The 21405-nt window shown below is 30.9% G+C and overlaps 5 protein-coding genes across 10 annotated transcripts in view; 3 read left to right on the top strand and 2 right to left on the bottom strand.

The window, feature by feature from the left end:
- Window positions 1-781: 781 nt before the first annotated feature.
- On the top strand, window positions 782-2320 carry LOC111002619 (28S ribosomal protein S9, mitochondrial). The gene has a single exon (XM_022272777.2). It carries the CDS (start codon window positions 950-952, stop codon window positions 2162-2164), a length of 1215 nt encoding a protein of 404 aa, XP_022128469.1. The 5' UTR covers window positions 782-949; the 3' UTR covers window positions 2165-2320.
- On the bottom strand, window positions 2317-5146 carry LOC111002620 (probable RNA-binding protein CG14230). The gene is made up of 8 exons (XM_022272778.2): window positions 4766-5146; window positions 4565-4689; window positions 4166-4474; window positions 3858-4016; window positions 3503-3708; window positions 3085-3362; window positions 2676-2900; window positions 2317-2528 (listed from the first exon to the last, which is right to left on the bottom strand). Exons 1-8 carry the CDS (start codon window positions 4953-4955, stop codon window positions 2356-2358), a joined length of 1665 nt encoding a protein of 554 aa, XP_022128470.2. The 5' UTR covers window positions 4956-5146; the 3' UTR covers window positions 2317-2355.
- Window positions 5147-7239: 2093 nt separating this feature from the next.
- Window positions 7240-10043, top strand: LOC111002628 (putative deoxyribonuclease TATDN1). Of its 2 annotated transcripts, none has more exons than XM_022272788.2 (6): window positions 7240-7354; window positions 7510-7689; window positions 7984-8170; window positions 8488-8691; window positions 9125-9334; window positions 9878-10043. In XM_022272788.2, exons 1-6 carry the CDS (start codon window positions 7327-7329, stop codon window positions 9984-9986), a joined length of 918 nt encoding a protein of 305 aa, XP_022128480.2. In that variant the 5' UTR covers window positions 7240-7326; the 3' UTR covers window positions 9987-10043. The 2 variants fall into 2 exon arrangements, with proteins under 2 accessions (XP_022128480.2, XP_022128481.2); XM_022272789.2 differs by having other exon boundaries at window positions 7256-7433.
- Window positions 10044-10576: 533 nt separating this feature from the next.
- Window positions 10577-17044, bottom strand: LOC111002609 (transmembrane protein 214). The gene is made up of 10 exons (XM_022272765.2): window positions 16816-17044; window positions 16579-16742; window positions 16010-16292; window positions 15619-15807; window positions 14500-14717; window positions 14104-14329; window positions 13877-14019; window positions 12809-12932; window positions 11915-12311; window positions 10577-11539 (listed from the first exon to the last, which is right to left on the bottom strand). The coding sequence occupies exons 1-10, from the start codon at window positions 16931-16933 to the stop codon at window positions 11413-11415; spliced, it is 1989 nt and encodes a 662-aa protein (XP_022128457.2). The 5' UTR covers window positions 16934-17044; the 3' UTR covers window positions 10577-11412.
- Window positions 17045-17406: 362 nt separating this feature from the next.
- LOC111002677 (protein fem-1 homolog B) overlaps window positions 17407-21405 on the top strand; it is a 29043-nt gene continuing 25044 nt past the window's right edge. For 3 of the 5 annotated variants that reach the window (XM_022272867.2, XM_022272868.2, XM_022272865.2), the window contains exons 1-2: window positions 17407-17734; window positions 19693-19846. In XM_022272867.2, the coding sequence (XP_022128559.1) occupies window positions 17591-17734; window positions 19693-19846 (298 nt within the window). In that variant the 5' untranslated portion in view covers window positions 17407-17590. The remainder of the gene's footprint in view (window positions 17735-19692; window positions 19847-21405) is intronic. The other 2 variants (XM_045634642.1, XM_022272869.2) reach the window with 1 other exon arrangement.

Genomic DNA, 21405 nt, shown 5'->3' with positions numbered 1-21405 from the left:
ACTTATAAATTAAAATTTATCATTAAAATATACTGTTTTAAAAGAACACACACATTTAGATAATGGAAAATGATTAATTTATAAATGATTAATATTAAAAAAAATGTTTTTGAAGGTTTCACTTCTACCATGTGGGAATTGCACATATGTTTTTTTTTTAAATGTCTATAGTTTAAGGGCCTCATACTTATATCATGAAAAAAATGTTGCGTGTACTAGTACACACGTAAGATGTGAAACTGACCTTTATTTACTGTAATTGATTTAGTGGTCAAATATAATTAAATAAGAGAATTTCTAAATAAAATTTTAAAAAATATATAAATTCTGAAATATATTATATTTTTTTTGTAAATTATTAACTAATTTTTTATAGAAATAGATTTCATTAATTTTAGTATACATGTTACTAACATTGTTATCGTTATTTTGTTATTAATGGCTTCAAATCTCTTTGAATTAACCGTGGTAGTGACAAGAAAAGATGGCGCTGTAACGATGGTGATGTAACAGATAAATGTGACGCATAACCCGAACATGTGAGGCGTAACCGAAAAATGTGACGGTATTTTTTATTAACGCTGATAAAGTAGATTCACTTTAATAAATCTATCGTAAATGTTGTTTATGGGATATCTTGAAAATAGTATTAAGTTTTACGAAATAAATTTTTTTACATGAGTTTGAATCACTGTTTTTTATATATCCTATATGTACATGTACACTATGGCCGTAAGTCGTAACTATAAAATTTTATCCACAGATGATTACAGTAGTGTTTAGACTTTAGTTATAGGTAATCTGTGTTCTATTGACCGATCACCGAACACATTTTGATTTTAACTAAAATGTAAACTAATACTATTTACTAATTATAAATCACTTCAATTGTGGTTATTTATATGTAAAACCTTAACTTTTATTAACAAAAGCCGTAATTACAAACTATATGATGTCGAACGTTATAAAATTTACCCTGAAACAGGTTATGCCTGTATCAAAATATTTTTCTTCCTTACTTAACCCAGTTTATAATAAAAATGCGCGACAATATAGCAGCAGTCAGAAGAATACTACAAATGCACATGATATTTATGAACAATTTACTGATTGGGAAACATTGAATAAGAAGAAATCTATTAGTAAACCAATGAAGGCTTACTTGGAACGAGCAAGAGAAAATGATGATTTTATGAAAAAGCAACAAATTGAGTACAACATCGGTAAAAGGCATCTAGCTAATATGATGGGTGAAGACCCTGAAACATTTACACAAAGAGATGTAGATAGAGCAATTGAATATTTGTTTCCTAGTGGTATTTACGATCCTGCAGCCAGGCCGTTAATGAAGCCACCTGAAGAAGTTTTTCCAGCTAGAAAAGCTGCCGAGTTTGATGAAGCTGGGCGACCTCATCATTTCCTATTTTATACTGGAAAACCAAACTTTTTTCAATTACTCTATGATGCTGCAGAACATCTAGAAAACTTGTACAAATTTGAAGATAAAGTAATAAGAAACAAAGCCAACCCAGATCAAAATAGTAAACTAGAACTATCATCAAGTGTTTGGGTTTCCAAAGATCAACTGGAAATAATGCTTGTTGAAAAAATTTCTGATCTTGAATATGATAATTTTAAGTTAGTCATGGAGAGGTTAGTGTCTACACCATATTCTTACAGATGCATTGATTTCATTGAGAAGTATAGGAAGCCACTTGCCTCTCAGAAATTTGCATTAGAAATACCTAAGCCCAGTTTTGATGAAGAAGGTAGAGCATATATTACAACATATGAATGTTTAAGGAAGAAAGCGAGAGGGGATGTCACCATTCACTCTCCTGGAACAGGAAAAATTATAATTAATGGTAAAGACATAACCTATTTTGAGGACATACAGTCAAGAGAGCAAGTAATATTCCCATTGATATTCACTGGCCTTCAGAATAAAGTGGATGTAGAGTGCAACATCGAAGGTGGAGGTCCTTCAGGGCAAGCTGGGGCAATAAGATGGGGCATAGCTTGGGGCCTACGTAGTTTTGTTGATAAAAGTATGCTTGAATCAATGCAAGTTGCTGGTTTGCTAACTAGAGATCATCGTAGAAGAGAAAGAAAGAAGCCAGGTCAACCTGGTGCAAGGAAGAAGCCTACATGGAAGAGGAGATAGATTCAGAGTGTAATGTACAAAATATTTAATTTCTTCATAAATGATAGGAGATAGGAATTAATGAAAATATAATAGACAATAAAAAGTTATATGTAATTATTTTGTACAACAATTGTTCGCATCAAGTGAAATAGAAATAAAAGACAATCAAAAATAGTTTATTTCATTTATTTATGATCCTGAATAAAAACTTACATTTTTCTATAGGTCTTTTTCATTGTTTTTTTTCTACCTCCAATTTTCTTTTGGAACATTTTGTTCTTTCGCTCCTTGTTATAAAGTCTCTTCTTCATAACTGATTTCAATTGTCGTCTCTCTTTATGAATTGAACTTTGAATTGTTGTGTTAAAAAATTCTAATCCATCTGAAACATAGGTTTACTTCACTAATGCTATGATGAAAAACAACTGTTTTGTTATTGAAACAAGACATCTAAATAAGTGTATTTAATTTGTTTTCGTTTTAGTAAATTCCTACTACTTAGACTTTGAAAATGACCTTTCTAACTCACCTTTTAGTCTATTATCAAACTTTGTGAAAAACAAATTTTCTCTCCATACAGCTTTTACTTCAGATTTTTCTGTTTGAACTGGTTCCTGAATTTTAGTTTCTTCATCCTCAGAATCTGATGAGTCATATACAAATGGATTTTTTTCACCTAGGTCCAATGGATTCTTTACTTTCTTATCCATCTTTTTCCCAATTGGTATACTTTGTGTTTCTTGCTCTTGTGGTTCTATAATACAACAGAAAACATTATCTTAATTAATAAAATAAGAATAGCACCCATTTTGATACTTCCGAATCCTTATTAGTAGTGATTATTTTATAATGCATTCTCTGATCACATGTTTGCAAAGAAAAACATTACTTATAAAGCTATTGTCATCAAGACCAATACATATAAAATAAAAATATACCTTCCTCATTATTTTCTCCTTTTGAAAATAAACTACGTAAACTAAATGCTGTAGGCTGTGTGATACTTTCTTTTAAAACATCACTAACTTCATAAAATTGTTCTTTTGAGACTTCAACTTTTTGAATTTCCATTGGTACTGGCTCAGGATCTTGTAACTCACTGTCCTTGGATTTTTTCTTTTTAGATTTCTTATTCTCTTGCTTTGGTTCAATTGGTGCAAAGAATTTTGCATGCTCAGGTTGTAAAGGATCAAATCTCAGCATACCAATTTTCGCCCTGTAAAAAATATAGTTTATTACCTATTTTTGGCAACCTATAAATACATACTGAACCATAGCACGAGTTATTATAATATTAAAAAATTAGAAAACAAGTTCTATTTCCAACCAAAAGAAGCTAAAAGTCAGAAAACATACTTGACTTTATTTGAAGGATCATGTTGTTTAGTTTTAATTGGCACACCTAAAACATTCTGCAGGATATTAAGTTGTGTTGCCTTTTCATCTGCCTGATTTAATTCAATGTTCTCAATGTTGTCATCTTCCTCATTTGACTCTTCGGCAAATCTTTCATCTAAGACAAACCGCTTATCAGATTTGTACTTTGATTGTAAATCTAAAACCTATGAGAAATTAAAAAAAAACAATTACAAATTACTAAGGAAACCTTGCTAGCTGAAAAACTACCTACCTTGGGTAAGATTATTATTATTAAATAATTTTTAATGTTCAGGAGTAAGTGAAAAAAATAAATTGAACTAATTTTCTATACCTTTTGTCCCTTTCTTCCTTCGAATTGTTCTTTTATTTCAAAGTTAATTTCATCACCACTCCCATCTTCATCAAACAAGTCTGGTTTTCTTTTACTGTTTGTAGTTTCAGATACATCTTCATTGTCAGAAAAAAATATTTTTTTATTGGTAGGTTTGTCCTAAAAAAAGATTACAGTAAAAATTATTGAATTGGTGGAAATTACCTACAACTGTAAATTTCTTAATATTTAAGCATCTTTCAAATGAAAACTAAAATACTATTTATAGTCTATGTTTTATATAAGGTTAAGTTTGATTAAGTACATACAATACCGATTAACCCAGTTTTGATCATCATTTTCTTTTCTTTAAACTCTTGTCTCTTTCTTTTCATGGACTCTAATCTTTTAGCTTCAGATTCTTGTTTCTTATTAAATTGAGAGGTTTTAATATCAACATTTCTTGAATAGTTATTGTTTTGGTAGTTATTTGTTTTATGTTGAGGTTCCGAGTTAGAACCTGTATGACAATTTCTATCAGTTTTATCTTCAAAATCATTATCATTGATAAATTTTCTTTTATTATTTAGCTTAGCAACTTCAAAGCTTTTCTTTGTATTAAGGTTACTTTCAAGAAGCTGTAAAAGATACACATATTTTTTTAATTATAGTATTGATTACAGAATGTACGTTGTTTTAAAAGGCTCTATTTATTTCATTTAAACAACCTTTGGTGTCTCCTTTTGCTGAGCTTGTTCACGTTCCCTTTGAAGCCTCTCCAAAAAACTCTCACGAGCTCTAGTAACATATAATTGTCTTCCCAAAAACAATTCATTTGAAAAATGCTTCAAGCCTGCAAATTAGTTATTAAAACAATGAAAATGAAGAACGAAGAAATACATTTTTGTATGTAATAACTAGGTACTTACATGCTTCTATATTGTATTCTGATGTACGTAATGTGACAAAGGCAAATTTCTTTTTATCAGATTCAGCGTCAGGTTTACATTTAATATCAATATTTACTATTTCTCCAAAGGAGGAAAATGTTGCACCTAAGTCCTTCTCGGAACTACTTTCAGGTAGATTTCCAACAAACATACGAAAATTTGAATCCATTGTAACTCACAATAATAATTTTATAAACATTAAATGACAAATTAAAATAGTTCAATTGCTTCTAAAATAAAGTGACATTAATTTCACCAGGCCATCGTGACTTTTTTATTATAATTTAGAATATTAACCTAAAACTGCGAACGACTAATAGCTGTTAATTTGTGTTCACTGTTCCTCAATCCTCATTGATCATTCTGACATACTCAGAGTGTAAATATAATAAAATCTACTGACACGAACTGTCATTTTCATACAAACTTAGTTTTTAACATGCATTTGATTGACATGATTTTTGACTAAGTCCCCAATGCAAAGATACTTTACAGACTACGGTATTTCCCCTTAAAACTAAACAAACCCCTAAATATATAGTAATAATAATATATATATATACAGTCAAACCTGGGTAAGTGAGAAAACTCTATTAGTGAGAGTTATAGCCAGGACTCGTCATTTTCAGCTCCCAAAAACTCTATTAGCAAGAAACAGAAACCTCTGTAAGAGAGTCGTTTCCCCTCATGGACCTCAGTAAGTGAGACTGCTACTTATCTATACCTCTATAAGCGACAGTCGAGCTTTATTTATGTATATTATTTAGGAGAAACAAATGACAAATTTAACATCTGCTATTTATGACTCATTCTTAATTTTCGTGGAACTTCTTACCATTGTTTAGATCGTTCCAATGAAGCTAGCTTTAAATGCGTTGGAGACGGTCCATCAGTACTTTGAATACGCGGCGGTTGTTGATCAAGCAATATTCGACAAATTTATGAGTTAGAGAAAAACATTCAAAAAAAAACAAAAACAGAAACCCAAACGAAATTGACGGATTTTTTAAAGTGTAAATAAGTTCTAAATAAAATAAAATCACATCGTGCATGAATATATGTCTTGTTATTGCTGCGTACCTCTATAAGAGAGAAACGCTACACTGCATTAGCGAGAAACTCGGGTTAGTGAGAAACCTCTATAAGCGAGAATGAGATTGTGCTCCCTTGAAGTCTCGCTTATCCAGGTTTGGAAAAGAAGGAAAAGAAAGAAAATTTTACCCTTACTTATTTGCTGATATTATTCAAATTTTCCTATTTATCTGCATCAATTAAATTATCCTTACATTTAATCCCTTCAAATTTATTTACTTACATATAAATAATAAATAAACAAACTATTTTAAAAATATTAACTTTTAAAAAATTTACATTTTACTTGCTTGCTTCTTAAAATATTGATAATTTGATTGATTGATAAAAAAATCAAGCAAGTAACATGAAATTGGTGTGTGTATAACTTAAATGAACATTTCATTAAAAGCACCAAAAACAGGGTGGGCCTCAAGTTTTACGATTTTGAAAAAAAAAAAATTGGGTTAACTTTATTAAAAATAACATCATCTAGATGTGCACTATCGCACTGCAAACGCTATTAGAATCTTGACTTCTAATTGCCGAAAACTCATTCGCACATGTCGCGCGGATTAGCAAACATTTATCCGCAGATGTTGGCTTTCAACTGGGAAATGGTGGTTGAATTTTGCTGTAGACTCGACTTTTCATGTCTCCACATAGGAAAAAGTCTGGTGGGGTTTAACCTGGACTCTTAGGTGGCTATGGAATTGAATGAAATTGCGATAACATGGCTATGTATTGCTTAGTATTTACTGTCCGTATCCATCCGATAGTCAAGGTCCGATGATTCTGTGTGCTGAAGTAGCCGCCTGAAACCAACAACCAGCCGCCGCCAGAAGCAGAAACTGTCACTTTCGGAGAATGCAAAGGCTTTTGGTGTTTGAAACGTGTATTGTCTGAAGCCCAATAACGACTGTATTCTGTTTATGACGGTGCATACAAACACGTGCAAATAACTGGCGACGTCACCAGGTAGCCAGAATCACGCGCGCATGCGGAGCGGTCGACTTTGGCTACGCTTTCTACATGACGACGTCGCCAGCATACATTTCAATAAGAACTAGTTGGCGACGTCGAGGTATGGCTCTTTACGCTTTGGCTAACGAAATAGAGACACTGTCATCACAAACTGTCATTGCGAAATTATAGAAATTTACTTTTTCGATTTTCTAAATTCTACATACATTATACGTAAAAGTGTCTTGTCTCAGCCCCCTGGAGGTCTAGTCAAAACGACTTAACAGTAGTGTATGTAGAAAGTCGAAAACTAAATTTATATGAAAATGACAGCTAGTACTTGGTACCAACTGTCGACACTAGCTCATAGCTGTCATTTTCATACAAATTTAGTTTTCGACTTTCTACATACGTCATAGTGTTACGCTGTCTTGACTAGACCCCTTGAGAGTTTAGTCAAAGTGCTTTAATAGTAGGCCCCTGCTGGTTCAACTTCATATTAATTGATGGAAGATGAGATAATAGCCAATTTAGGTGATAAATATATTTAAAACAATATTATTATAATTGCACATTTCAATAAATAAAATGGCAAATTTAAAAAAATATATAGGTAAATGAACCATTGTAAAAAATGTTTAAAAAAAAATTTCACATAAAAACATCATGTACAGTAAATATTTTTTAAGATATTGGAGCAAACTTAACCGACGGTATGTACCGAGGAATATATCACGGCTTAAGGAAACATGACCCGGATTTACACAAGGTCTTAGACCGTGCATGGTCAGGGGGTCTCAATAAAATTATTATTACTGGAGGAAGCCTGTCAGAAAGTAAAGAGGCTTTAGAACTTGCACAAACAGATTGTAAGTATTCATAACTAAAATTTTATATGACTAAAAATACTCAACTTATGTGAATGTATGAGATTGATGTGAAAAAATGTGCCACTGACCACATACTGAAAATGTATTCACAAACTAATTGGACTTCTATAAAGAGTATACAAATTCAATGCTAGCAATTTACTCAATGTCTATATGTCTTCTTGCAACATTGTCCATGCGTTGAGGGTCTCACTGTCAACCTAATAGAATAAGCTGGTTTGGTACTCTTTTCAATATGGCCATACTTGTAATGTTTTCTTATATAAATTTCAGCAAGACTGTTTTCAACTGTAGGATGTCATCCAACTAGATGTGATGAATTTCTTAGTGATAGCCCTGAAACCTACCTAAGCGATCTTAGTGACTTAATATTGGACAATAAAGACAAAATTGTTGCTATTGGAGAATTTGGGCTGGACTATGAGAGACTAAATTTTTGTCAAAAGGATGTTCAGCTCAAGTAGGTACTTTATAATTATACTCTTTATTAGTTACTTTATAGTTCTAGCCAGTCTTCTAGCTTTATAGTATTTAACCCAACATTGGTATGTTATGTGAGGGAAATGCCAAAAAAACATTACATTTATTAAATGGCTGGCCATGCATCTTATTCATGAATGGGTGCTACGTGTGTTATATGAAATGATAATTTTGACTTTGACTTGCATAGCACCAGTGTCTGAATTTCATTCCAATCCCATCATTGGACACAAAACTAAACTTTGATATTTCTGAAATGATTTATACTTTATAGTAGTGTTATTATTTTTGTTTTAGATATTTTGAACTACAGTTACAGTTATGTCATAATCACAAATTGCCACTGTTTCTGCACTGTCGAGCTGCTGCTGATGATTTGGTATCCATTTTAGAGAGACATCGGGATAATATTACTGGTGGAGTTGTTCATTCCTTTGATGGTTCCTATACTGCCCTTCAAAAGATTTTAGATTTAAATTTGCATATAGGTATAAATGGATGGTAGGTAATGTTATACTACAATGCAATTGACAAGTTTTTTTAGAAAAATGTATCTTTCAATATTTAGCTAAAATATGTTTATTTTAAGGTGAAAGCTCTTTTCATCTTTCCATAATGTCTGTTCAACAGTATTGGTAACTAGTGGTTTCTGTGTGCGACTGTCATCCCTGATGTCGTAGGATAAATCCTTGGCTATGCATCAGTGAATGATAAACAAAGTTTCTATTTAACTTTTGCTTGAATGGTAAAGGAAAATATTGGTAGGAAATCCGCTTGCCTTAGACCCAATATGTTGACGGCGTGTGTCAGGCCAGGCGGCTGATCATCTACTTGCCTATTAGATTTGATAATGAAACAGATACAGAAATTGCAAAATTTTTACCTATCTTGGATAGGTCTATTTCATCAACATTCAAATAAAGCTCTTTTTCAGCTCATTAAGAACAGAAGAAAATCTAGAAGTAGTTGCAAAGATACCACAAGATAAGTTACTTATTGAAACCGACTCCCCTTGGTGTGAAGTTAAACCAACACATCCAGGGCACAAACATGTAGTTACAAAACGACCAACAGTTAAAAAAGAAAAGTTGACTCTGGAAAATGATAGTCTTGTGAAAGGAAGAAATGAACCTGTAAATATTGTGTATGTATCTGCAAAACTTATTTTAATATATACTAATGTCAAGAATCACTCAAAATGCCTGTGCAGAAATATTTTATAATTTACTAGCGGATCCGACCCTGTCTTGTACACAGAAAAAATATCTAATAATGTAAATTCTAGACTCTTCTTGAACATCAACAAAAATTTCATTAAAATCTGTCCAGCCATCAGGAGTTTAGTTACGAACATATGCACAGAAGATATGCCAGCTGTTTATTTACTGTATAGATAAATTGATACTGATTTGTGAATCTAAACTATTTAGGGCGCCACCCAAACACATAAAATAATTCATTCATGTCGGTCCAGATGTTTAAGAGGAGTTCAGTGGCATACACACATACAGTAAAATTATATATTTAACATTAACATTTTTCTTAGATTAACGCTTTGTTTAAATATATTAAATTCTTGCTTTATCAAAGCTTAAACTAGCTTTTCTTCACTTATTATCATCAAATTTTCAACGTATTTAATGTACTTTGAAAACAATACTTACTTTTTCATGTTATTTTCTTACAGACAAGTTTTGGAAATCTTAGCGGCAGTACGAAATGAAGACATAAACGAACTTGCAGAAGCTATTTATGAAAATACCACAAAGTTATTTTTTAAGGATAAAATGTGTTAATTTTCTTTATAAATAATCTTAAATTTTGATCTTTTTTAAAATATATTATTTAAGTAAGTTGAGATTTTTTCATCTCATTATGTGGTGTTTATTAACAGCGCCTAAATCTAGCAATATTATATAGTATCAAATGCAATAATCATGGCTAAATTTACTAAGATCAAAGGAATTATACATTGGAAAGTTTTGTAATGTGGACCAGACTGCTTGTTTATATTTGAAATTTAAGTCACATTAAACTTACTTTCTGATTTAATAAAATAATAAATCAGTGGCGCTACAACCTATTTAGGTACTGGCCTCAGATTTCTGAATATGTTTCATGATCATTTTTTAAATCTAATAGGCAAGTAGGTGATCAGCCTCCTGTGCCTGACACACGTCGTCGACTTTTTGGGTCTAAGACATGCCGGTTTCCTCACGATGTTTATCTTCACCGTTCAATGTTAAATGCGCACATAGAAAGTACATTGGTGCACAGTCGGGGATCGAACCTACGGCCTCAGGTATGTGAGTCGCACGCTGTAGCCACTAGGCCAACACTGCTAAATTTTCTGATTTAAACAATTACCTATGAAAAAAGAAACACATTTAAATTTAGATTCTGTATTAAAATTTAAATCACACTCAACACAAAATAAATACACTACAAAAACTTATAGCAATATTTCTACATTAACACTGTGATTTCATTAATGAGGGTAACTAGAATTTGTTTCAACATTATTAAATAAAATGCAATTGGGAATGCTTAAGAATACTGAACGCCTAATTAATGTCATGGATAAATAATAATACATTCAATCCATTGCTTTTTTAAATTAAGTTAAATATATAATAAACCTCAATTTAATTTTGTAATTCATTTCTTCAAAATACTACTCATAATTTCGTTGTTGATGTAACAATTAACAATTAAATTTGTGCTTGATATCTCATTTAAATGGATTATAAGATAATAAAATAATTGATCATACTCCATAATGTGGTGCCGATTTAATAATTGATGACCTTAGATGTAAGTTATCTAGTATCGCTAAATGTTTAAATCTTATAGGAGATATAGGACATTACCACTTTAGAAGCAGCACCACATTACAAAAAGCATAACAATGTCCAAACTGCTAATTTTATTAGTAAAATTGTGTCAACCTACAACAGTAAATATTACTTTACAAATCTATGGTGATGGCTAATTTTCTACCAAGTACTAAAACATGTGATGTTTTAATGACATATGTTAAAACTACATACAGAAGTAAAACATTTAATTTTCTGTAAAAAATGTATATGAATATTATGATGATTAGCAAACAGTAACCACACTCAACTTTCAAACATTAATAGTAGAAAAATCACTATGACCTTGTAAAACATGGTTGACACAATAACACTAACTCACTGTTCATAAACCCCTCATATGTCTTCAGGGAATCTTCGAATATGTATGTACTTGTTCACGGAACCAGTGGAAATAGTCGTTGACATGAGACCTGGTGGCATTGAGTGCAAGTTGGGTTTTAACTTGCAAGATCTCTGGTGCCCAGTCGCCTCTGTAAAATAACAAAATTAACAATATACCTGTAGTTCAGAGAGCCTAGAAAAAATTCTTGTAGACATGATAATAATAATATGTAATATTGTGTGTATGTCAATTGAAACAACATAGAAGATTACTTGCAGGCTGCTAATTTATATATACAGTGAAATAGTCTAATACACAAAATTGAATCTTCAGTAGAAAGTAATATAAATATTAAATTAAATTTAGCAACATTAAAAATTCTATTGAATAAATTTATTCTTTGGGCCATCATAAAAATTTTATGGACCAAAACTTTTTAAAATCAATTAACATCTACTTTAAATAAATCTGGCTAACCTTGAAAACAGGAAATAACAAAAAATTCGTTATTATGCAAACTTACACAAAAACTTTCGTTGCGAGATATTCAGCAACAACTTGGTAATAATCATTAGAATATTTTTTTATTGTGTTCACACCGCTCACAATATATGTTTGAGTTGTTTCAACTGCACCAGGGATGTATTGGTCTATAGTTGCTACAACCACTGGGGTCTTCTCTATCACATATTCTTTCATATTCCCATAAAGGATTCCTGTTTTCTTCACACCAATGGCGAAGAGGTCCTTAGAGAGCTGAGAGTACGGTTTTGAGAACTCAACTGCCTGCGTATAGTATATTGGTACATTTGTTTCAAGCCAGATGTATCCACGAGCAGATGAAGACAGAGTCTTCTGCCATGCTTTTTGACTGTGTTCTAACAATCCTAGATCATTCAAAAGTTGACCAGTTGTGCTTTCTGAAAAAATGTTATAATTTGATTTCTTATATTATAACACTTCTTTAAAGAGAAAAATTTAACTGCAAAGCATCAAAATAAGAACTTATATTAGCCTAAAAATATAACAATTAGAATTTGTTCAAGTAAATAGCACAATATCTATCCATATCCAATTTACGTAAAATTAAAAATAACAATAGAGGTAAAAAAGGTATTGCTACATCACATTATCATATAAATGACAAATAATTAATATGTTTTCCTAGGTATTAATAATTTAAGACATTTAAATATTATAACACAATGGGACGCTAGAAAATAATGTCTACTTATTAAACAAAGAGATTTAGTAACTTATACTATGCTGGATATTCTAATTGATAATGAACCTTAAGTAATATTATTGTGCAACAGATAGATAAAGTGAATGCTGTATATGACTGCTAATGAGGATAAAATTATAATAACTGTAATGTATTAATAATAATACTTTCAAATTATACAATGTAACTTACTCGGGAAGTTTCCATTAACTCGAGAGACATCATATGAAATAAGGCCAGTTATACCCACTAACAGGAACAAAATTGCCCACATCCAAGGAAACCGTCTTGTACTTGTCATCCTGTCTAAAATATCCTATAAAGAAAAATTTTAGGGCAATTGTTATGAACTGTATTGTAATAATTTTTATGTAATTGGAAGCAATTTTATCCTTATCTAAACACACACAAACAAAATATAATAAATGTGCTTTCAGGGTTTATATTTTCCACAACCTTTGCCTAACCCATATTCTATCGTTGTATAAATTTCAAGAACTTAAGACAAATATTATCACTATCACTGCACTAACAGTTTAATCCAGTATTTAATAACTGTTATGTTATCCAACATCATGATAAAAAAATGTTATAAAAATCAATCTTCTAGAAAACATTGGAAATAAAAAAATGTAAAGAAAGTTGCTAGTCAATTTACTAGTTATACATAAATACAGTCTTAAAAAATATCTCATTGAAATGATGAGACTCCCGCAAAGGTTCAGTATATATTGAATAACAGGGAAACAGTTACTAGCGGATGTAACGTGGTAAGTCTCATAGCTGTTCTTTTTACAGAGGTATTTAGTAAACAAGTTTTTCCACTAAAACAACGCCCTTTAGGAAAAAATACTTAAATGTGATTTTACTTTTCAGATACCTTTACTTTACTACGCTGATCTACTATGATTATTTAACCGTTGGAAGCTTTGGAACAAATTTACTAACGTAGTATTCAAGTTTGTCTTAATATTGCTTAGCTGAAATTCGATTTTTTCGTCAGAAGCGACCCTTCCCAGATATAGCTTACACAAACTAAATATGTAATGTATATGACAACTGGCATGTCATGTAGTTAAAGTTACCCAGATTATACTTCAAACGAAAATCGATAATCTGTGCAGTTTATAACTCTTCGTTTGGTATCTGTGTTCTGTGTATAAGATGGCGGTATATTTGAAATATATCTAATCATATACGTTATTTGTAATACGTTTCACACACACACTTCATTTTTATGTTCTAATTATCAGCACACACCTGACATATTCTGTTAGCCTTGACTACAGTCTCATCCTTTTTCTTCCCCTTCAAGAATTCACCACATACCTCCTTGTATTGAGTAATTGTTATTTTAAGTGACTTATGCTTTAGCTTTCGACTGACTTCTGCCCAATTAGTGTCTAAAAATTAAATATATTGTATAGTTAAAATTGTAAAATACTTAAGTTTACCAAAAAAACATTATTTGTTAAGATTTTGCTTACCAATATATTCAATCAGAGTGGCAGATTGCTTGCTGCATCTGCTAAACAATTGTCGCCACGTGGCATTGCATGAGTCATCCAAAGCTAAGCAGTTAACCAGGCTCTCGACTATCACTTGGTTGTAAGGATCCAAATTCGTTCCACTGAGGTATTGATTGGGTAGTTTCTTCATAAACTGATTAAAGGTCACTTGAAGTTTATTACCACTCTTACTGAAGTAAATATCCTGAAATTAAATAACCTTATAATGCAAAGTCGATTTTTATGTTAGACGGATATTGTTTAATACATTTTGATGAATTTATCATATTATGAACATACAATAACCTATCATAAACTAAAAATCTTTAATACCTAGATATTTTTTATTTAGTTTTACAAATATCAGTAGTTTACCTTATATTTAATTAATTGCTTGATAAGGTCACTTGACAGCTCCTTGGGTAGTCCATTCCTCTTACTGTTAATTGTATCAAACATTGCGAATAACTGTTCCTGACTAATCCTGGTATCATCCATTCTAGCATGCCTATCTAGGTGGTTGGATAGGTATGCAATTATGTACTTGGTGTAGTTCTTCAGCTCAATTATGGGGAGGAATATTTCTTGCCAAACTGAAAAAGTAATTCATTATTTTTAATTAAGTAAATATTATTAATATACCAACAAATTGATATTTGCTTAGTAGAAATATTATTTTAGGGTCAATTTAAAATTCGGCCTTGGAAATTGATGTATTTCCTATTTATACGACAATTTATCCATTTTCTACAATAGAATAAGCATGAGAAGGTGTTCTTTATGTTAAATAAAACTTTGTATATACAAAATTGTTAACAATATTTGAGTATAATTCAGACAGGTTCAGTCACACCTTTCAATGTGATTGATGACAATTTATTGTCCCTGTAATTTGGCAGAGAAACACATCATTGTTAGTAGTTACTACTTAAGCAGTGGCAAGTGCCTATTATAGTCAAGTTTTATAAAGTATTGCACATTATGTTATCATAATAACAATTTTACTTGATTGTGGTCAGAAAACTGTGAGTACATAATAATATTTATTTTAAAATATTTTCATTTACTGCACTCACACACCTATATGTAGTTTTAATAAACAACTTTCACAAGAGAATAGCATTCAGGTTAACATAATGAGATAAAAACTATGTAAGTTTCTTATCAGCTACCTTGGAACATGTCATAATGATAAATGATCTCACCTATATTTAAAAAAGTTATTGAGATAATGAACCATGTTAGGTTTAACCACTTTTGTGTTGTTTTAAAAAAAATACATTTGCCCGAAAACCACTGTGCTCTGTGGCTCATCCTAAATATTGTAAATGTGCTATTGCCTATTCAACAGATAAAGCTACTTTTTTTTTTAAAGTTTTGCGAGTCAAGTCTCTTGTCATGTTGATAGATATTGTTGTCCAATCAGATTGTGGTAATTATGAATTACTTAAGTAAAAACCATATGGAACAATAAATTCAATATTAAATATTTACCTTTCATTCCATCTGCAAAGTTATTATATCCGCCTTGGCCTAAAGCCCATAATAGTGATAAGCCAATGGGTGGGCGGTTTTGGTATGAGTTTCTGAGACTCACACTCTTTGGTAAAGAGGTGACACAGAATTCAGAATTTTCTAGAGCTAACATTTGTAGCAGTAATCTATGCCCATTAACTGACTGACCTGTAACATAATGTATTAGATCATACTTCATATACATATATATTATTAGTTTAAAGTTTATGCAGCGGCCTATGAGGCATTTTTAATCACTTTAAATATTAAGTTTAAAGTAAATGTCAAAAAACACTTTAACATACAAATAATACTAGATTTAAAAACTATATATATAATTTCAGACACAAACAAAAAACAAAATACGTACCTCTGCTCATGTCATTTGCAAGAGCTGTAAGAGTAACATCAAAGAAAAGTTGAGTATTTGCTTTTCCAGCATCTCGAAGTACATTTTCTAGACTAGCTCTTATGTCAATTGGCAACACACTGACTGGGTAATTTGGAGGGAGATTAGAAAATGTAGGATCATCAATATCTATAGGAATTTTTGAATTTAAGAAATTAGCTAATTCTTTCAACCAAACCAAAGGAGCATTTGAAAACCTAACTTTATTTGTAGCAATTATATTAGCTAGTTCTGTGGCATCAATCTGAAAAATAATTTAATATAAAGTATTTATAATAATTATATGATACATGAAAGATACTACCAAATAACACAACATAAATCATATAACTTCCATTGCAACATTTGAAAGGTTTCTTGTACATAAGACTGGATTATTACATCTCTAGTACCAAAATTACGCGTAAATGTTGCGTGATTTTTTAAATTACTATTTTTTAAATATTTCTGAATAAGATATATTTCTTAAAGCTCATGGGCATTGGGCACAATAGTAATGTGATATAAAAAAATTGATAAAATTTTCTTACTGCTTCTAAAGCCTCTGCTATTGTTTTTGGAGGTTTTGGTTTTGACGATTCTTTCTTTTCTTGCTTTTTTGATTTTTTTTCACCGTCTTTCTTTTTTTCTTTGGTTTTTGTTGTATCATCGATTTCCATGCCATCGTAATATGACTTGATCTGCGACGCTGGAACTGCAGATTTTCAATTTAAAAATTTAATTGACATTTCTGTCTTCAGTGGATATAATGTATTTAATATACTCACTCAAATCTTCGAGTTTTGGTCCATTTTTGATCGACTTTTTATCTTCGTTAGTATTTTTCATTTTCCCATTTTGGGATTTCTTGTTCTTTCCAACAACTTCCCATTGACCACTAGCCATTACGAAAAAGGTATTAGAAAATTGAGATCGAACTAGTTAAAGTTTCGTAAATAAATGGATAATGGAAAGCCGAAAGCGGTAAGTTACACGTCAAAAACAATTTACAAAAAACGTCAAACTGAAATTTGAAAGGATTGAAGAAGGCACCCTATTGGCTGCTTTGATTCCACTTGGACAAGACGTGGCCACTGTAGTGACAGATGCATTCAACGGATGCATTCACTGATGCATTTAAAATTTCAATGCATTTTTTAAGGAAATTAATAAACAATAAATAAAAAAACATAAATGACTACAAAAACCTTAATTTAGGTATTTATGATAAAAGTTTCTTCTGGGCTTGTGAGTATAAATATAGAATAAATATCGATGACAAAATCCTCGAGTTTTCAAATTGTTGATATTTAGAAGTCAAGTTTCAATTCGCTTTTGTCAGTTGTCATTTCTTACTGAAGTTTTCCCTGTTGGCGATTGGCACTTTCAGAATTTTCTGATTTTCAATGAAACAAGACACTTGAGAGTTGAAAGCGATTCATTTTCGTTTCTCAATTATTTCAATGTTCTCGCGATTGTCTCGTTGCGGTGTTAACTAGCTGTTTACTGGAAGTGCAGTGGTGTGCAGTGTTAAATTGTTTTTTACTTCGTACATCCACAGCAATGGATGAAAAACTATTGTTGGACGATGTTTCCAGCAGTTTAAGAGATCGAGTGTTTTTCGCTGCTAGAGATGGAATGGCTTTAACGCTTTACGCGTTATTGTATGAAAAAAACACAGATGAGATAGACGACCTTTTAAACAACGTAAGTCTTATCAATATCAATATATTGTCGACGGAATGAGAAAAACGTTCATAATAATGTCTATTTTTATCCGTGTAAATCTTTATGATAGTTGATGCGTGATTCTAGTGCGTTGTGCAATTATTTTTGTTGGGACAGTTTTGTTTTTGAAGGCCTTATTCATTTATTCATCCTACCATACATTATTTAGCAGCAAAACGTAATAATCCAAAGAAGTTTAATTTCACAGGAAACCATTTTAAAAGGAATTAATCATATTTTTGACTCAACAATGGAATTCAGTGGTGTTAAACTTATTTTTTATGCTTACTTATATATCTATATTATTGTATGTTAATGGTATGGTACAGTAAATATACCAAAAATATTTATTACTTTTATTAAATAGAGGGCAAACCTTTGCTTTGCACATTTAAAGTTAAGAGATACTGCTGCCCATGTTCACCACACTGCAAGAACATTGCTGACCCATTTTTTTAGAGGCTAATTACAAAACTTATTAAATATAAAAATAGATTGCAACTATATGTGTTGCATAAATACATATGGTTATATTCCATTTTTCATCTTACATAGCTAAGTTTTTAAAATTAATTCTGTATCTTTGTGTTTATTCAGACACACTTATATAGATAGTTTAATATCTTTATAACATAATAATTCTCAGGCATTTTCCACATAACAAAATTGCATTAAACCCTATCTACTATCTAAGGAGTTATTGCAACATAAAATTACATTTGAATTGTGAAGTATTATATTATAGAACTTCTTGAGTCCTAGAGTCCACAGTAAAGTTATGGAATTCACTTCTTTGCATTAAGATGTATTTTCAGTTAAATAAGGTCATGAGCAATTGGTTTTAATATTATCTAAAATAATATCACAATTAAATCTGTATCACTCTTTATTTCTACTTTTTAGATTGGATCATATCTTTCTGTTGAAATAAAAAAACATTGCTGACTGTTGCTTGAAATATTATGCTCTACTACCATAATGTTTATTTTAATTTCCTTTATTAATAACCAAGATCAAATATGTAACATCTGTAAGATCTATCCTTAATTCATGTGAAACAGTGCATGTTAAATGTTACTCACACTTTTCCTTATATATTACTTCATATTACAAAAATTCTTCATGGTTGGTTGAATCTTTAATATGAATATATCTTCTAATAATAAACTTGAATAATCTTGTATCATAGTTTGACCTATATAATATTATATACCTTTTAAATTTTTTCTCGTAAATTTCTCAATTTTATCTATTATTTTTAATTCTGCAGCATAATCTGCTGCTCTTTTGCTTTACCACTTGCTCTAGCTTCTTAGGGCAACTATTCGCCTTTGACATAAAGCACCCAGACTACATACTATACATCATTTAGTCATAAATACAAACTTAGAAAAAAGATTAAGATTTACATATATAGCAACATAGGAAAGGAAAATAAAGTATTTTTTTTTTGTTTCCATGCAAGTATAGAACAGTGAAACCTGGATAACTGGAAAGCTCAAGGGACCACAATCTAATTACAGGTTTCTCACTAACCTGAGTTTCTATTTACAGAGTTACATAAGAGCTTTGTCTCATATATAGATATTGATAAAACTATAGAAAACAATTAGGTTTCATGTTTCTAACTTATACAAGTTTTACCAGGACAAAATGACGGGACACAGTCAGGTTTGACTGTATATATAATTTTTATTCAATCCTTTATCATTATGTCAATCAAATAATAGATATGATATATTTTTCTTTTATTTAAAATATATAAGCTTATTAAATTATTTGGTAGTGACTAGTGGCTTGATTTTGTATACATTCAACAACACAAGGAATTCTTCGATTAGAAACTGAAGTGCCCTCAATTTCCCTGTCAATTGAAGCAACATAGATTCATAGCTATTGTACTATTAGATTTGTAATTCGTCACTTATGAATTATAGGATGTATGCTGTGATGGAGTCAAATGTACACCACTTATTGCTGCTGCAAGGCACGGGCGCGAAGCCGCCGTACGAATACTTTTAGATAAATTCCGTCCACCTGTAAGACTTGAAACGGAAGGCACTGTAAAGTTTGACGAATATGTCATTGAAGGTAAGCAAAATTGAATCCGTTAAACCGATAGGGTATTCTGTTCCTGGCGGTAAATTGGCGTAAGTTGGTAATTATTATTTTTACAAAGATATCAGGACACTGATATATAAAATGGCGGGAATTAACTCAGCCCAGCATATATATTATAAAAATAAAATGCCGGCTTTGTCATTTTGTGTAATTTTACAGAAAATAACGATATTTAAGTGACTTTAATATTTGCCAAAATACCCGAAAGCTTTGCGGACGAAGGTGCGGAATTAACATTTTATTATTGAAAATTGTGATTATTAATAATATATTATTTTACTATTATCGCCACTAATCTGTGTAATACTCACCTAACTAATCATCCATTAAGGAATTTAATAATACGAATTATATTACATATTATCATAATTACGAGATTTGTTATCGAATGGATATTCTAGTTGTTGATTAAAACTTCCTACAATCATGTTGCGAAGACTATTTTACAATTTAAGTCTTATCAGTAAAATGTAGAGTCATCAGTCCAAATAATAAGCTTATCTTGGCGCATTGCCGATTTGTATTTCAAATAAAATTGTGGAGAAAATGTATCTGGGCTTAAATTAAATAGATTTCAGAATTATTAAAAAAAAATCAAAAGTAGGCAAAGGTTTTATTATAAAACTTTTTCTCACCGATAACAGATATAAGCAATGATATGATAAATATTATGCAATGTCGACCTCGTATTGTTTTTTTTATCTCGGTTATTTTGGATAGCAAAAGATCGTGGATGTTTTGTCAATTGATATGCTGTTGACTAGTTAAATCATGAAATACAGTCAATATCTGTTATAACAACATCGGAGGGACTGCTCATATTTGGCCGTAAAAACCGATAGTCGTCACAGCCCATGTCGTTATTATTAAGAACTTAATGCAGTAGAATTCAGTCAGGACCTTTGATTTTGGTCAATATAACCGGTATGTTGTTTTAAACGATGTCGATCGATGATGGCTTTGACTGTACTCGAAACGTTTTTTTTTAAATCTTATCTATGGTAGAAACCCAATATAGATTATGGTTTTCAATTTCCGTACCTACTGCTTGCGCACATTTGGAATAACATGATAAAATATAATATGATAATTGATATCGCTTTTTTAGTTACGTGGTGTAACGTTAATTATAAATATGCTCTTGTTTATAAAAACTGGAATTTCTTATTCTATTGAATTATAGCAATTAGTCGTCTTTTTCCGTAATTTTGGAGCATCCAAGTTTTCTTTTTTCCGATGTTTTTCGTTTGTCTAATACAATTGTCTAAAATATAACACAATTACTAAGGGCCTGTTTCACAATGTCAGGATAAGTTCCACATAAGCTATTTGTTACTTATTGGTATGATAAATAGTATTTTTGCGTTTCACGACTGTCAGATAGCGCTATACGTCATGAAATTCGAAGTATCTTATTTGTAAATTTTATCTTTCGAATAATTAATGTGTTGCATAGCTATTTGGCACTTTATCCATACATTGTGAAACAGGCCCTAAGACTAATAGATTGCATGTGTTATTCGCAGATT

Source organism: Pieris rapae, chromosome 3 (assembly GCF_905147795.1).
Source record: "Pieris rapae chromosome 3, ilPieRapa1.1, whole genome shotgun sequence".
In the NCBI taxonomy this organism is placed as follows: Eukaryota; Metazoa; Arthropoda; class Insecta; order Lepidoptera; family Pieridae; genus Pieris; species Pieris rapae.
Note: the sequence above shows the minus strand (reverse complement) of the source record. Positions and strands in the feature narration are given on the sequence as shown.

What these genes read in the sequence shown, in the direction of transcription:
- LOC111002619 (XM_022272777.2), top strand. Translation starts at nt 950, where the DNA reads ATGATGTCGAACGTTATAAAATTTACCCTGAAACAGGTTATGCCTGTA.
- LOC111002620 (XM_022272778.2), bottom strand. Translation starts at nt 4,955, where the DNA reads ATGGATTCAAATTTTCGTATGTTTGTTGGAAATCTACCTGAAAGTAGT. An exon ending in AAACTGGGTTAATCGGTATT is followed by an intron (nt 4,017 to 4,165) that starts GTATGTACTTAA and finishes ATCTTTTTTTAG; the next exon opens with GACAAACCTACCAATAAAAA. An exon ending in AAGGAAGAAAGGGACAAAAG is followed by an intron (nt 3,709 to 3,857) that starts GTATAGAAAATT and finishes AATTTCTCATAG; the next exon opens with GTTTTAGATTTACAATCAAA.
- LOC111002628 (XM_022272788.2), top strand. Translation starts at nt 7,327, where the DNA reads ATGGAAGATGAGATAATAGCCAATTTAG. An exon ending in TGAGATAATAGCCAATTTAG is followed by an intron (nt 7,355 to 7,509) that starts GTGATAAATATA and finishes ATATTTTTTAAG; the next exon opens with ATATTGGAGCAAACTTAACC. An exon ending in CAAAAGGATGTTCAGCTCAA is followed by an intron (nt 8,171 to 8,487) that starts GTAGGTACTTTA and finishes TTTTTGTTTTAG; the next exon opens with ATATTTTGAACTACAGTTAC.
- LOC111002609 (XM_022272765.2), bottom strand. Translation starts at nt 16,933, where the DNA reads ATGGCTAGTGGTCAATGGGAAGTTGTTGGAAAGAACAAGAAATCCCAA. An exon ending in TGCAAATGACATGAGCAGAG is followed by an intron (nt 15,808 to 16,009) that starts GTACGTATTTTG and finishes ATTATGTTACAG; the next exon opens with GTCAGTCAGTTAATGGGCAT. An exon ending in CACTCTGATTGAATATATTG is followed by an intron (nt 14,020 to 14,103) that starts GTAAGCAAAATC and finishes TTTAATTTTTAG; the next exon opens with ACACTAATTGGGCAGAAGTC.